Source organism: Gymnoscopelus braueri (genome assembly GCF_963280865.1).
Source record: "Gymnoscopelus braueri genome assembly, chromosome: 22".
In the NCBI taxonomy this organism is placed as follows: Eukaryota; Metazoa; Chordata; class Actinopteri; order Myctophiformes; family Myctophidae; genus Gymnoscopelus; species Gymnoscopelus braueri.
In genome coordinates, this window is record NC_137624.1 from 16,404,817 (window position 1) to 16,419,082 (window position 14,266).

General features: G+C 38.9%; 2 protein-coding genes across 2 annotated transcripts in view; both read left to right on the forward strand.

Annotated features, from left to right (window-relative positions):
- The first annotated feature begins 2,251 nt into the window (after nt 1-2,251).
- On the forward strand, nt 2,252-8,582 carry tmem230a (transmembrane protein 230a). Its single transcript, XM_080419307.1, has 4 exons — nt 2,252-2,408; nt 3,828-3,942; nt 6,607-6,729; nt 7,652-8,582. The coding sequence occupies exons 2-4, from the start codon at nt 3,841-3,843 to the stop codon at nt 7,790-7,792; spliced, it is 366 nt and encodes a 121-aa protein (XP_080275433.1). The 5' UTR covers nt 2,252-2,408; nt 3,828-3,840; the 3' UTR covers nt 7,793-8,582.
- Nucleotides 8,583-10,069: 1,487 nt separating this feature from the next.
- Nucleotides 10,070-14,266, forward strand: part of igsf9a (immunoglobulin superfamily, member 9a) — a 49,679-nt gene continuing 45,482 nt past the window's right edge. Inside the window, exon 1 of the mRNA XM_080419918.1 lies at nt 10,070-10,192. The gene's annotated coding sequence lies outside the window, so the exon portion shown is untranslated. The remainder of the gene's footprint in view (nt 10,193-14,266) is intronic.

The window sequence follows — 14,266 nt, forward strand, 5'->3', positions numbered from 1 at the left end:
AGATGAGCAAAGAAAGATATTGCCTAAACGTTAGGCTCTAAAGGCAAGCAGAATTAGCCAGAAACTATACAATTTGCAATATTATAGCAATATATATAGCAATATACAATCAATGTAGGTACTAGCCTATAATATAGCATGTATGCATTATGCAATACACAATATACAGTACATTATTGTTTTGTTGACAGGTTGATGTTGGACCTGAGAGGCATTTCTGCCTGACGGACCTCCGCTGGTGCCTAGAGTGTAGAGGCTGGTATAGCAGTGACTGTAGTTAAATAAATAAATAAATACTGGTTATCGCAAATTGAAGTTGTTTTCCTGAGGCCAATTAAAGTTGGCATTTTACAACCACCAGATAGTTTACTTGAATGAGCTCTTCTTTTAACTTGCTTTGCCTTCTCTCGACCATTACTAACATCACCAGCCGTGTCAGACTCATAGCGATGTAATGCACATATCTATGTCAAATATGAAATTCATTTGGCATTTATTCATTGAAGAAAAATGATTAACAGAAATATTTCACACTTATTTCCGAATAACTAGTGACAAATTTGCATTAGCAGGAGATTATGTTTGACAACAATGGGATCACAATGGAATAGCAACATTGCTGCTTTAATCTCAGGAAACAGTTTTAGATTTGTTTCTATTTCACATTCTGTTCCATGTTGTCAATGACCTGGTTGATCTCCTGCAAAGCTTGACACATCCATCATGAATGTGTCACCACCTGCTCAACAACCAGTTGATCAACATCCCCAGTCTAACACGGTTCATAAGCTTATTACAGTAAGCAGTAACACACACAACCTTAACCCACACTTAAACCTTATATACTTTGTTGACTGGAGTCCCCCAGGGCACTGTACATGGCACCCTAATTTTTCCCTCTACACCTTAATCTCTTCGCCAAAAATTGAGGATATGCAAGCCGATGTACTGCATGCATATCTCCAATCTTTGGCCAAATGTTCGCCTATTTTTGCAGAATATTTGCCATTTAGATCATGCAGAATATAGGGACGCTAGGGTTCATGTGGTTAATGCAAACATATGCTTCAACCCCCAAGTTATAAACTGTGTAGATTGTAAAAAATATATAATAATAATGGTAATAATAATAATTATTATTATCCAACTAAATGATTTGGTTTAATTTGGAGAAGTTACCTATTTGTTTGTTTTTGGATTATGGGTTGCAAATCTTAAGTTAAACACAAGAGTGTCTCAACCAACACTGCCTCTATTTGAAAAACTACTTACCGTATCCAATAATATTTTTGTAGGACTTAAGTTGAAAGGACACATCAGGACTGCCAGTGTTTTACATTTTGTTGATGGAATACATTTTACCTTTAATATTATTTATTTAATTAATTTCAATGGTCCTTTGATCCACTTATTTCCAAGATTACAGAGCAGAGTGACAAATAATATGTTTGCACCCCAAGAAAAAAATATCCTGTTAAACATTGCCCATATTAAGTTACCCATAATAACTTTTTGATTTGGGAGAGTTCCAATTAAGGTGCAATAGATTGACACACTCACACACACACACACACACACACACACGCACACGCACACGCACACGCACACGCACACGCACACGCACACACAATTTCTAGAGACTGAGAGCTACATTTTGTAATTGTTCTGTACTGGTGTTTTGTTTTTCTTCCATCAACACTGCACCGCCATCTAGTGGACAAACCTTGCAATTGTCCCCTATGCAGTGATTTTCCAATTAATTGTTTGAATTGTTTGATACAAATGTAAACTTTGTGCCATGGGCATGGGCTGCCCTAAAGAAGGCTGTTTCTGCATGTCTGCCGCTGTGTATGGCCTATGGCTATAGCTCTGGTCCATAGCGTTAGAACTCCTTCTAACGCTATGGACCAGAGCTAGGCGGTGGGCTGTGGCCCAGTTCTGTTTAGAATTGTACCTGAAAACCAAACCACATTTAGCATCAAACTGAAAACTCTGCACCCCCCAAACATTTTTACTTGATATGATATACTGATATGAAATATACTGTAATTGGTTTGGAGAAAGGAAAAGAAAAGTGTTATTAGGATTTCATTTCAGTAAAGGAATACTTCACCCAAAAATGACTGAGGCCTTGAATACATGAGTAGTAGATCTAAAAGGCCTGTAGGCGGCAGTATAACGCAGACATCTCTGGTTGTCCTCCTCCATAAACCAGAAGAGAAGATGATGTGCGCATGCGCCGGCAGGGGAACCCAGGAACTTAGAACACAGCAGCAAAACAAATCAGAGGAAGAGAAAGAAACCCAATGGAGTAAACATTAACACATCATATGAACTTTATAGAAGATAAAAGAGGAGAGTAAAGTGACGGATTGGATATCATTCATTTCATTAAAGGATTTGAACGGGTTGGTTTCCTTTGTTTACTTACAAACGTTCCAAACGTATGTGGCTATAAGCCCTAAAGTTTCCCTACACAGCAGAGCTACAAGCTCACAACGCATGGCGATGCGATGCGTTGCGAGCTTGTAGATCGGCTGTTTTCTACTGTATGTCAGCTAGAGAAACAGACATTACGTGGTATCCTCCTGCTACTGTCATTGAGGTAGATTTGTTACAACACCACATTAATACAAAACATACATTAACCACTTCAGTCCTACACATTTCGGCCATTTGAAAATAGCCGATCTACAAGCTCACGATGCATGCATCTGTAGCCCTGAAACATGACTGTCATGTGACAGACGAGGGTCATGTGAACCATGGCTAGTAGATCTGCTATTTTCGAACGATGTGTATATATTTGAATAATGAGTACTTGTACTTTTGGTATTTAATTACATTTTGATACTAATACTTTTGTACTTTTACTCAAGTAAAATTTTAATTCCGGACTTTTACTTGTAACAGAGTATTTCTACATTGCAGTATTGATACTTTTACTGAAGTAAAAACATTTAGTACTTTTTCCACCACTGGTTAAGAAGCCCCAAAAGAGTCCACATGAAAACCAAAACAATTTAAAGAATCGACAAAAGTTACAAAAGGATTAAAGGAATAAACTAAACCGGCTCTGTAACTATGAGAGTGTACAGATATTGTGCAATGAATGGTTCCATTTGTACACTCAGAGTTAGTTATGGGGGTCCTTGAAATTAAAAAGTTTGAGAATCACTGGCCTATGCAGACTCCAGAGGTCTTTAATTGCCACGAAGACCACCTTCTCTTGGAGGTCTTGTTTCAAACTGATTGCCTTTAAAAAACAATCAAACAAAAACAGTGATGTTAACATTTCACACCTCCAGAATGCATATTAATGTGATATTTTAAACCTACCTTTTTGTTTGACTATTGTAAAATTTGACCTACTAAGTCAAGGCCTACTACAATGTTGGTCCAGTCTGTGTTTGTCCTGGATGTATTAATTAACCCATTCAATCTTGGGACGCATCTCAGCTATTCAAAAATAGCAGATATACAAGCTATGAGCTTGTAGATCTGCTATTTTCTGCTACGAAAAATTGTGAAAATGTGTGCAAATCTTTGAATATATATATATATATATATATATATTTTTTTTTAAAGCAAACATTTGTAACTCAAATCTCTGCTTCTGGAGGTCCCTCTAACAACATATTTTACAAATGTCTGCTTTAAAAATATATATATTTAAAGATTTGCACAAATTGTCTGGAATTAAAAAAATAAATGGGGTTAATGTCTCTGCACCATATCACCAAGTCATATTCCTTGTACACACTTTGTACAATGAAAGTGGTGAATGAACGTGATTCTGCTTCTTATTAACCTCTCTCTGTATGCAGGTCCTGTTACATAATGATGCCCACGAGAGGTAACGTGTCGGGCGCGGCGCTGTCCAACAATAAGGTCAAGTATTCACGGCTGGCTGCTGACGATGATGGTTACATAGATTTACAGGTAAGAGATATATATATATATATATATAACTCAGGGAGAAATTGATATAGAATTTAACAACTACTATTGGTATTCTATTCCGTAGTTGCTTGCGAACGCGGAAGGAGGCGCGGCGAAGCCGCGCCTCCGACCAAGTGGAGCTTACTATGTAACTCTGCCTGGGTTGTGTCTCTGTCTGTATCTCTGTGTGCACTGCCTGTGTGCAGCTCCTCTGAGATAAGTAAATGTCCAATATAGACGTACCATACATCAAATGAAAGGTCTTTGAAAACTGAACACACCTGTCAAGGTTGCGTTTAAGCCCGCCCCTTCCCCCGGAAGCCACGCCCCGGAGAAGGCTCCTAAAAACTCCCCATTGAAACCCCATGTTAAATGAAAAGTGCCCGATTCGCTCCGAAACTTTTTCTACCCCCCCTAAGTGGGGGTCTACGAACAAATACTTCGGGCTCGGATTTTGGCTCCGCCCCCCGGAAGTGGGTGAAACAGGCACTTCAAACACTTTGTTGAATTGTTCAAAAACATTCAAAGTTTTTTTTTGGTGAATTTCTATTTTTCTAAGATGCTCCTTTTAACGCAGAATTTTTTTCTATTTTTTATATATTTTTTTATTGGTTACTTTTTTTTAGATGATTTCTTTTCATTATTATTTATTTTTTTTGGCGTTCGCTTCCTGCGTTCGCGCGTCTTACTTGTAGTAGGTTTGTAGAGTTTGGTCTGTAGCAGCCCAGTGGGGCTTTATTCTTTCTAATTCTGCACACACGTCTATTTTCAGGTTATTGATTATACATACACACACACACACACACACACACACACACACACACACACACACACACACACACACACACACACACACACACACACACACACACACACACACACACACACACACACACACACGTACAATACAACACAACACAAGCTACTAGAGCTTGTATAGAGACACTTGCCAAGAGGCAAGTCAGAGATTTATCGGTTTGGACCGGATGTGGGGGTAGTGCATTTTTTTATATCAATAATGTATTGTAGTATTTTTGTTTGACTTTGATGTATGCTACTTTTGAGCAACAACTCAAGGCGCAGCACATCTAAGCATCCCCCAGGACTATCCAGCATGCTATAATGGCACACTACCACACCAGTTCAGATTCCATTATGTACCAAAGGAATTCAGTCTTCTGACAGCACTGTATTGGCTTATTGATATTGTTGTATGGTATAACTCAAACTAAGGTCAATAGGAATTAGCTGAAGGGAGCAGAATAAGGCCCTACTATATAAATCACCAAGGTCAGGGGAGGACTCCACTACCTCATTTAGTCCGCAGATAAAGCCTGATTTATACTTAGTTGTGCGTCGTGTCTCGCAGCGAAAATAGGCGAACTGGAAGCTCACAACGCGTCGCAGTGCAACGCGTTGTGAGCTTCCAGTTTGGCTATTTTCGTGTGAGGGAGAGATCACTCCCTCAACAAAGGGACGGTTACAGTGAAATGGTGATCATTTTTCCTGAGTCTAGATAAGGGCGACTCTATGGTTTGTTTCTTCAATATGGAACCTGCCAAGAGATACTCATGCCTAGTGAAGTCCCTCTCTCTCTCAGTGATGCATCAGTGATCGTAAAGTTGAGTTTGTTCAGATCATGACTTCTGCGTGTTCCCACACGTCCAAGTTCTTATCAGATATATTGTATATTAAATCATTCAGAATAGATTATGACCCAGGCATCATTGCACAAGACTGGATACTGAGGGCAATGTCAGGTGCTTATTAGTTGATCACATACACCATAGTCTTAGTTAGTCACAAAAGACAACAAGAAAATTGTGTAATTTCATTTCAGGGGAAATAAAGGCTAGGTATGTGATCATAAGAATTATAAGAATGACAACTGCCATAGTAAGCCAAAGCTGTGTGAACTGCATACAATGAAGGTGACACCTTCATTTGTTGTCTCCTGGTTAAAGATCTTTCTGTTGAAAGTACATCCATTTTGTCGAGCAACACACTTGTTGTAAGGGTCGTGCAATGACATTTAAATTAGCTTTTAAGTGTATGCCGTGACAGAACAACTTATGTTCCCTCTCTCCTTGAATGCATCCATGAAAGAGATTAATGACATCTGCCTGCTATGGTGTTGGTGCAGTTCTCAAACACCCCAGCTGTGTCTTCCTTAATACTTCATTGACCGTTATTCCCCATGAGTCTAGGCCTAGGCACCATCCTTTTCGCCCTCTACACCAGCTCTCTTTGCAGAAAATAGCCGATTACGTACATGCTCACACAAGGCATCACATTGTGAACTTGTAGATATGCTTTTTGGCAAATGATCTTCTGTTTTCACCAATATCTCCTATTATCATGGCCAGAATAGGGATGCTAAGGTTGAACCTATATTTTCCCCATTGTCTCCCCAACGCATTTGCAAGGACCATAATTGAAATAAGCTCTCAAGCTTTTTGTGTTTTATCCTTTTGACAGATATGTGCAAATATATGTTCATGTATATGCATTCTTGTCAATAAAACCATCAATCGTTTGTTCTATTTAAAGAGATTATATACTTAATACAGTATATTGGGAGAAAATACACAATGTATATTAATGTTAATTGCTTTCACAAATACTGATAACCTTGTTTTGTCGGTTTCCTGATCCTCTGTACAGTTCAAGAAAAGTCCTCCCAAAGTTCCATACAAGGCTATTGCCCTGGCCACTTTCCTTTTTTTGATTGGCTCCTTACTGATCATCATTGGAGCCCTTCTTCTGGCTGGATCCATAAAAGTTGACGTAAGTTTGGTGTACACTGTACAGTGTGTCTCAGTAGGATTGTAGCCGTCTAAAAGAGGGTCTGTCTGTTTATGTGTATGTCTGTGTGTCTGTTTGTCCGGAGCTAATTTTGTAAACCACTTTACCAATCCGCAAAATGTGTGAGGAAGTACATGTTTATGCAACTGAGGGATCAAATTAATATACAACACTGCCATCTGGTGGCCAGATTTACGAATTTAATTTGTTGTACCCCTGTTGTTCATACAAGCTCATATTTAACCTGATAACTGTCAAATGAAGTAGTACTAGCATTTGGTGACTCCTTCATACTCTTTCCATTGAGAGAGTGAGAACTTAAGAGCCTCAGTAATGCTTAACAACCATTACGTACTTAATTTGTCTATGATCTCATTCAAGACTCAAGAAGGGTTTATTCAAAATATACACTAATGATAACATATTGGATGTAATGTAAAGAAGAGTTAGATTTAGGGTCTGGTCTTAGACAGATACAATAGCTTCTCATTTAGCAGCAGTTTTGAATCATTATGAATGTGCAGGTAATGTGCAGAAGATACACATACAATCACTAATCAATAGCAGCAGTGCTCAATCAATTGTGCAAGTTTAGTGCATTTGACACTCAATATATGTTCTGCAATGTCCTTTATATGTCCTATTGGTGAGATCTGTATGTATGTTGTTGGTAGACCTCCATTAATCATTATAGTTTTATGTCGAGTGTCTCTGCAACTACCTGGAGCAATCCCTTATATGAGCCTCACACTTGGCAATAAAATGATTATGCTCAAGTTCCTGATTTGGTTATGCATGTTTTCTTAAGTTAGACGGATAGTTTGTTTAGTTAGTGTTTGCCGGGTAGTGATGTAGGTATGAAGCTTAGTGACAAGCATTTCAACAGCAATGTCTATGTTTTCAGCATCCAGACCGTACCATTCCTGTCCTCATCATTGGGGTACTTGTATTCCTTCCTGGATTCTACCATCTGAGAATAGCCTACTATGCTTCCAAAGGTTACAGGGGTTATTCTTACGATGACATCCCCGATTTTGACGACTGACATCGGATAATAAGGGTTCAAGGGACAAGTAGTTGTTAACCTACGAGCTGGTAATTGGAAGAGAGTGTTTCCTCCATAGTGTTGGTTTCCCTGGAGTCACCGTGCGTTTACACACACGCGGAGCAAAGCTCCCTCTCCGCTCGTTTGCTGCTTGCTTTCTATTTCACTATTTTCAGTTAAACAAAAACAGTATATAAACCACCTTATATAATAAGTACATCATATTTGCTATATTCATCATAGAGTTGTATGTTTGTATTTTAAGCGAGTTGTGGCCCAGCTTAAGCCTCAGGCGGCTCATGTCAGCAGCAGGCAGGAGAGTTATATTGAAGTCTGTTTATGACTGTCCATCTTAAGTGATGCTTGTGTGACTCAATGCAGAAACCGTTGTTGCAGTACGTGGCTGATTGGCTGACACCTACAGTAGTAAACTTTGCTTCTCATTTGCATAAAGTTGAGCCAAACTCAACTTTTTGACAATACCCTCGACTTCTCCACGCCTCTGCCAATCCCATGATCCTTTGCATGGGAACGCTGCTTGCTTGAGTTGCTTCCATAGAAAATGAACGTGAACCGAAAAAAAAAAAAGAAAAAGGCCTTGTACTCCGTGTACGTGTAAATGCACCATTAGGCTGCTCCCTGCTGTTTACTTTAACTTTGCACTGGAATGAGAAACTGCATTACAAATTGGCTATATTTAATCTTGGTTGTTTTCTTTATGCTGTGTATAATGTGTACAGCAATTGTCATGCAATGGAACTCTTTTCTTTGACTTGCAAAAATGAAAACAGCATTTCGACAGTGTTTGCTTTCACATATTCTTAAGTGTTTCGATTTATTGCAGATTAGCCAATCATATATTTACATACAAAAGGGGGCTGACCTGCTGAATTTAGGATAATATACAGTACTGAGAATGTATGGTTGCATTACTATTGCTCCAAGTTAATGTTTTAGAAGGTTTACTTAGAGTATGTAGGCTACAGTAGTAGTAAGCCAAGTGCTCTTTGCACAGTAGCATAGAAGATGCATTGTGCGTCTCTCTATAAAAATACATACTGTTTTCTAATTATTATCTTTGCAGTTTGCAATCTGTTATCCAAAGATTTGTTACTTGGACTACGAAGTATATTTCTGAATGAAATGTTTTTATTTGAGAGGTTTCTGTGTATTACTGTTCAAGGATATTCCTTGATTTTGAATAAAAAATACCTCACATTGGTTTCATTTTGAAAAGCTTTCATTAATTTAACAATTAGAATGTATAAGAATCTGAACTAAACCTTGTGGGCACCTCAACATTGAATTGAATTTTTCAAAATGTAAAGAAATAAAGGATAAATGTATGCTTTGGAAAATTGTTAGAAATCATGTGAAGTGTACATGAATTGAGCATGCATGGTACATCATTATCAGACCTAAATTTACCCTTCAACTTGTTTATCCCCAAAATGTCTAGTCATCACAGGTTTTTAACAATTTGTAGCAAAATTTGGCCTTAAATGTAATAAAGAAATTATGTATTTGGTCACTCAAAATAAATGTAAAATATTAAAATCTGCCCAGCGTTCTCAGGGGCCCACTGTTCTGGTTACCAATGGAACACAACACATGATATGAGAAAATGGTTGTGTTTGGGTGAAACAGGTGAAATGTGCCATATGTAGGCCTATTCAATATGCCTAACCATTCTCTCATGGTCAACTTTTAGCCTATGTTAGTGTTGACAAAATGTCCAACAACAATTGAAAACTGTTCATGTATGCAGAGGTATATCATCATCACGCCGGTGACAGCATGATCGGAGTTACACATAAGTCACATCTGTGAGGAGTTCACAAGAGGACGCCCTCTTGTGGCTACACAAGTATTGCCCCAAATATTGTCTTATAGAGTTTAGACTGAATGAATATTCAGGATTTTGGGGTCATCAATCTTTATTTATTTTTTTAGCCTACTGTAAAAGCTGTACACAGGTGCTACGTGCTGGACCGCGTGTGTGTGTGCGTCTGCCCGTCCGTGCGTGCGCGCGATCGATCGAACGAACGGAGGAGGGAGGTGATTGGTCTATGGGAGGTGAGACGGTGGAGGGAGGGTTTGATGAGACGGAGCGCAGCAGCGCATCAACTCCCTCTGGACTGGAACGCCACCACCACGACTACTTTTCCACTGTGAAAAAAAAACACCTGTTGACTCACTGTGTTGCTGGGGAAAGTTTTCACCTGTTTCTGGAGTATCATCACAAGTAACAACAGGGCCAACTTTTAGGTTGACAACATAGAATTGGCCTTTTAGAGACTTTTAACTACATCGAGCCAGTGGAAGTTATTGGACAAGAGGAAAAACACGAGATGGATTTTAAAAGGAGAGTCTTGGCCGATCCTTCCTAAAGTGACTCAGGTAGGCTTTATGCATGATGGATGAGTAACTGCATTAGACACAGTCACATTCAGTGGTGGAAAAAGTACTCAGATGTTTTTACTTTTAAGTAAAAACACACTGTTACAAGTAAAAGTCCGGAAATTCAAAATGTACTTGAGTACAAAAGTTTTGATATCAAAATATACTTAAATACCGTAGGCCTACTCATTATTCAAATGTATAAACATCTTTTGAAAATAGCAGAGAGATCTACAAGCTCACAATTTTGTGTCGCATCGCAAGGCATTGTGAGCTTGTAGATCGGCTATTTTCAAATGGCCGAAATGTGGTTAATGTGTGTTTTGTAATAATAATCAAAATCTACAAAGTAACTAGTAACTACATTTTTCAAATAATTGTAGTGGAGTAAAAGTACAATATTTGCCTCTGAGATGTAGTGGAGTAGAAGTAAAAGTACTGAAAAATGGAAATACTCCAGTAAAGTAAAGAATACCTAAAAATTGTACTTAAGTACAGTACTTGAGTAATTGTACTTAGTTACTTAACACCACTGCAAATAAATACCTGACTTTGAAACGGAATTTACGACTATTTCATCGCTCCTGTGGTCAATATTTACGCCTAGAAATGTTAAGTTCTGTGTGTGTGTGTGAGTGAGTTAAAGGTCTCCTTGTGTTTGTACAGCCATACCTTTTATGTTCATTGTACCCACTCAGCAGTACTACAGGGCAGTATAACAGCCAACTAGGTCTTTCATTTATTATTAATGTTTAACTATATCTCATGGTCATTCAGAGTTATTGCTTTAATTTAGGGTTTTGTGAGGTTGTAGCTGGGCGGTGGTGATGACCTGTTCTCAGTGATGATGACCATTAGACAGACTTTCATTACTTTACAAGAGAAACTGTTTCAGTAGTGTTACTGTAGACTAGAGTAGAAGTACTGTACAAGTACTGAACATTGGAAATACTCCGGTAAAGTAAAACTACCTCAGAATTGTACTTAAGTACAGTACTTGAGTAAATGTACTCAGTTACTTTACACCACTGTAGATAAGCCATATTAGTCTACAGTATGCTTCAAAAATCTAACCAGAGATCTGTATGTTCCTAATAGCCTATACATTTAAACAGCTATAACTAAAGTTTCATAGGATACTATTCAAAAAGATGTGTTATCAGATTATGGTAGATTAACCTGAAGCTCATTGTGAATTTCTCTTCACTAGCCGGCTAGCCCAGCAGTGGTTCTCAAACTTTTTAATTTCAAGGACCCCCTGTGCACTAGGCTACAGACCCCGATAACTGAGTGGACAAATGGAACCAATATTCAATTTGGTTCCATTTGTACACTGACACTTATTTAGGTTCCCAACCATATGGTTCCCAACTTTCAATCATTTAGCCTGGCCTCAGGGACCCTTGGTGGTCCCCGGACACCACTTTGAGAACCACTACTGCACTAGCATACCTGTCTTCAAATAGAGCTGCCTTTTGTTTACCCTATGGTTCAAACAACTGGCAGAGTTTGAAGAGATCAAAGTCGCCCATGTGTGCACTGCACTCTGTATCCAATCCAGCGGTCAAGAAAAGAGAGTCCATATTAACTTGTCGAGCATCAGTTTAAAATAGGCCTACCATATATGCACCTCTGTAAGCATGAAGTGAAAGTCAAAATGGCTTTATATTTGAACTCATTCTATTCTAATTCATATGCATTACTACATTCTTACTAATGTAGTCGGTCTAGGTCAAAGAGTATTTTCAAAGAACTGGCACTATTTCAACTGCTTTGATGCAGTAAAGCCCCACCATTTTTGTACTTGCTACAGCAGGCTAATACAGATGCAAACAGTGCTTGTCAAATACTATTTAATGCAAGTATGAAGTGTAGTCCTATTTCAGCAAACCACAAACCACAGCATGACTGACTGGAAGAATGATTTTCTTCTTCCCAGTATACACCTGCCTTAACATCAGCTGTTGCACATTTAATTGATTGCAGATGAGTATATGAGATATTTGCTACATTTAGCCGAATAAGGTAAGTGGTTAAAGCAATGTGGAATCATAGCTGTCACTTGAGTTGCCAAGGTTTCTCATAATATGTTGTACAATGTACTATTTCTGTGGATGTGGAATCTTTGGACTGCTTTAGCACCCTTTATGGATTAATTGAATCTCCTCTTTGACCTTAAGCAAATGAGCAATCTGTCATTTTCATAGCATATCATACAAACCGCCGTGAAAATACATTGAGCATACCTATGAGAGATTGTGGAGTTCCCTTTTTTCGTTATGGAATGGGAAAATCCTTGGAAACTATGTATAGAAAATGACACACGTTCAAAATCATGGACACTGTGAAGCACATAGAAAATTGCTACACAAATAAAGGTTATTATAAAGGATGTTATTTTATTGTATAATGTAGCTTAGGCTAATTGTATCCTATAACGTGCTAAGTGATAACATTAAGCTCAGCCAAGCACTTTGAAGGATTGGAGAAGTCAATGACCCACTTCCTGAAGCCAATGACCTCAGTAATCGTTGCTTTTCTAGCAGCCAAAGCATTACGTCAGACATTCAAATCAGATGTTAAGCAACAAACAAAACTGAGGAAATATTTTGTCACAGACACCAACACTATGCTCATGAAAATGTTTCTGTTATGTCGTGGAACAGCCAGGTGAAAGTCGTGGCTTTTCTTAAAATAGAAAAAAGTGTTGGAACTGGCAGAATGTCTATAAATGGTTATAAAGCTTTACTGCTATACAGGCTATTGCTCTCTCACAGTTTTAAATCAGTTTCTGTGCATGTTGCTGAAAATGTAGCCTAGAGCGACAACAAACACACAGGTTGTTGTCAGTGAACCTGTTGTTGACGTATCTGTCATTCTGTCATACAAATCTGTGTGAAATGCAGGCAACCTTTTGTCGGGTGAACTGCTGGCTTGTTTAATATGGGTCTTGCTGTTTAAACAATAGGAGAGTTCAAGCCTTCTTTATACTTAATTGTTGGCCGGTGTCATGCACCGAAAATAACTGACCTACCAGCTCACAACGCGTTGCACTGTGATGCGTTGTGAGCTTGTAGATCGGCTATTTTCGGTACGCGACGCAATGCTCAACCAAGTATAACTTGGGGCTTCAGGAGGGTTTAGTGTTGCCAATGTGTTTGCTGTGTTCATAGGCAGATCGTCTGTGTTAGTGCCAGGAAGTATCCCGGTGGGACAATGCCTATAGGGACAGGCGTTGCCATGGTTAGAAAGTTCCACCTGTAACAAGCACAATAGGTGGCAGCCTGGCAGGCCTTTGACTCAGGTCCAGATTTAATGATAAAAAGATGTCTGTCTCTCCAGCAGCTCGCAGTTTAACAAGGTATTTTCTTTTTCTCTCCTCGCCATTTCCCCCCCAAATTCTCTCTCTATCCCTCTGTCCCTCTCTTCTCTCCACACGCCAGCACAACACACATGCATTTGTGTATGCTTCTGCACAACACACATGCATTTGTATGCTTTTTCACCATGTTTCTACGTAACTCTCTTCTCTTCTGTCATACTGTAGTGCCTCATCATTGGTCCAACGGCCAATTATTCAAAAACCCAAACAAAAACAAAAAAAAGAAGGAAAGCCCATTAGTCTGACGTAGTCTCGCATTGCCAGACGATCGGACATCTCCGCCTACTGATACCTCTGGGGAATTCTAAATGCAAGGTTGTTGCTAGAACAGCGTCAAGCTGCTAACAAACCTACGCCCACACCTCTTAAAACTAATCCTGTCACTGCCCAAATATGAAGCACCATCCAAAAGACTTTGGATTAGTTCTGCAATGCAGTATTTCTGTTTTTACTTTATGATTCTTTCCACACAGTTTTTTAACAAGGAAAGCTGGGAGACTTTGATCAATCTCTAGTCTAGACTTGTAACTCTAAAATTCTGCCTCTCTACTGCTGCCATGCTACATGGGTCCCGCAGAATACGGCCCACTTTCTATAGAGCCTGAACGATATATCGATCGGCTGATTTTATTGGCCGATGTTGGCCTGTCACAGGCCTATCACAGATAGCCTGTATCAATATCACATGTTAT

Bases quoted from the DNA above. Each gene is read 5' to 3' on its own strand.
- tmem230a (XM_080419307.1), top strand. From the start codon at position 3,841: ATGATGCCCACGAGAGGTAACGTGTCGGGCGCGGCGCTGTCCAACAAT. The intron at 3,943-6,606 runs GTAAGAGATATA...TCCTCTGTACAG, and splicing joins ATGGTTACATAGATTTACAG to TTCAAGAAAAGTCCTCCCAA. The intron at 6,730-7,651 runs GTAAGTTTGGTG...CTATGTTTTCAG, and splicing joins CTGGATCCATAAAAGTTGAC to CATCCAGACCGTACCATTCC.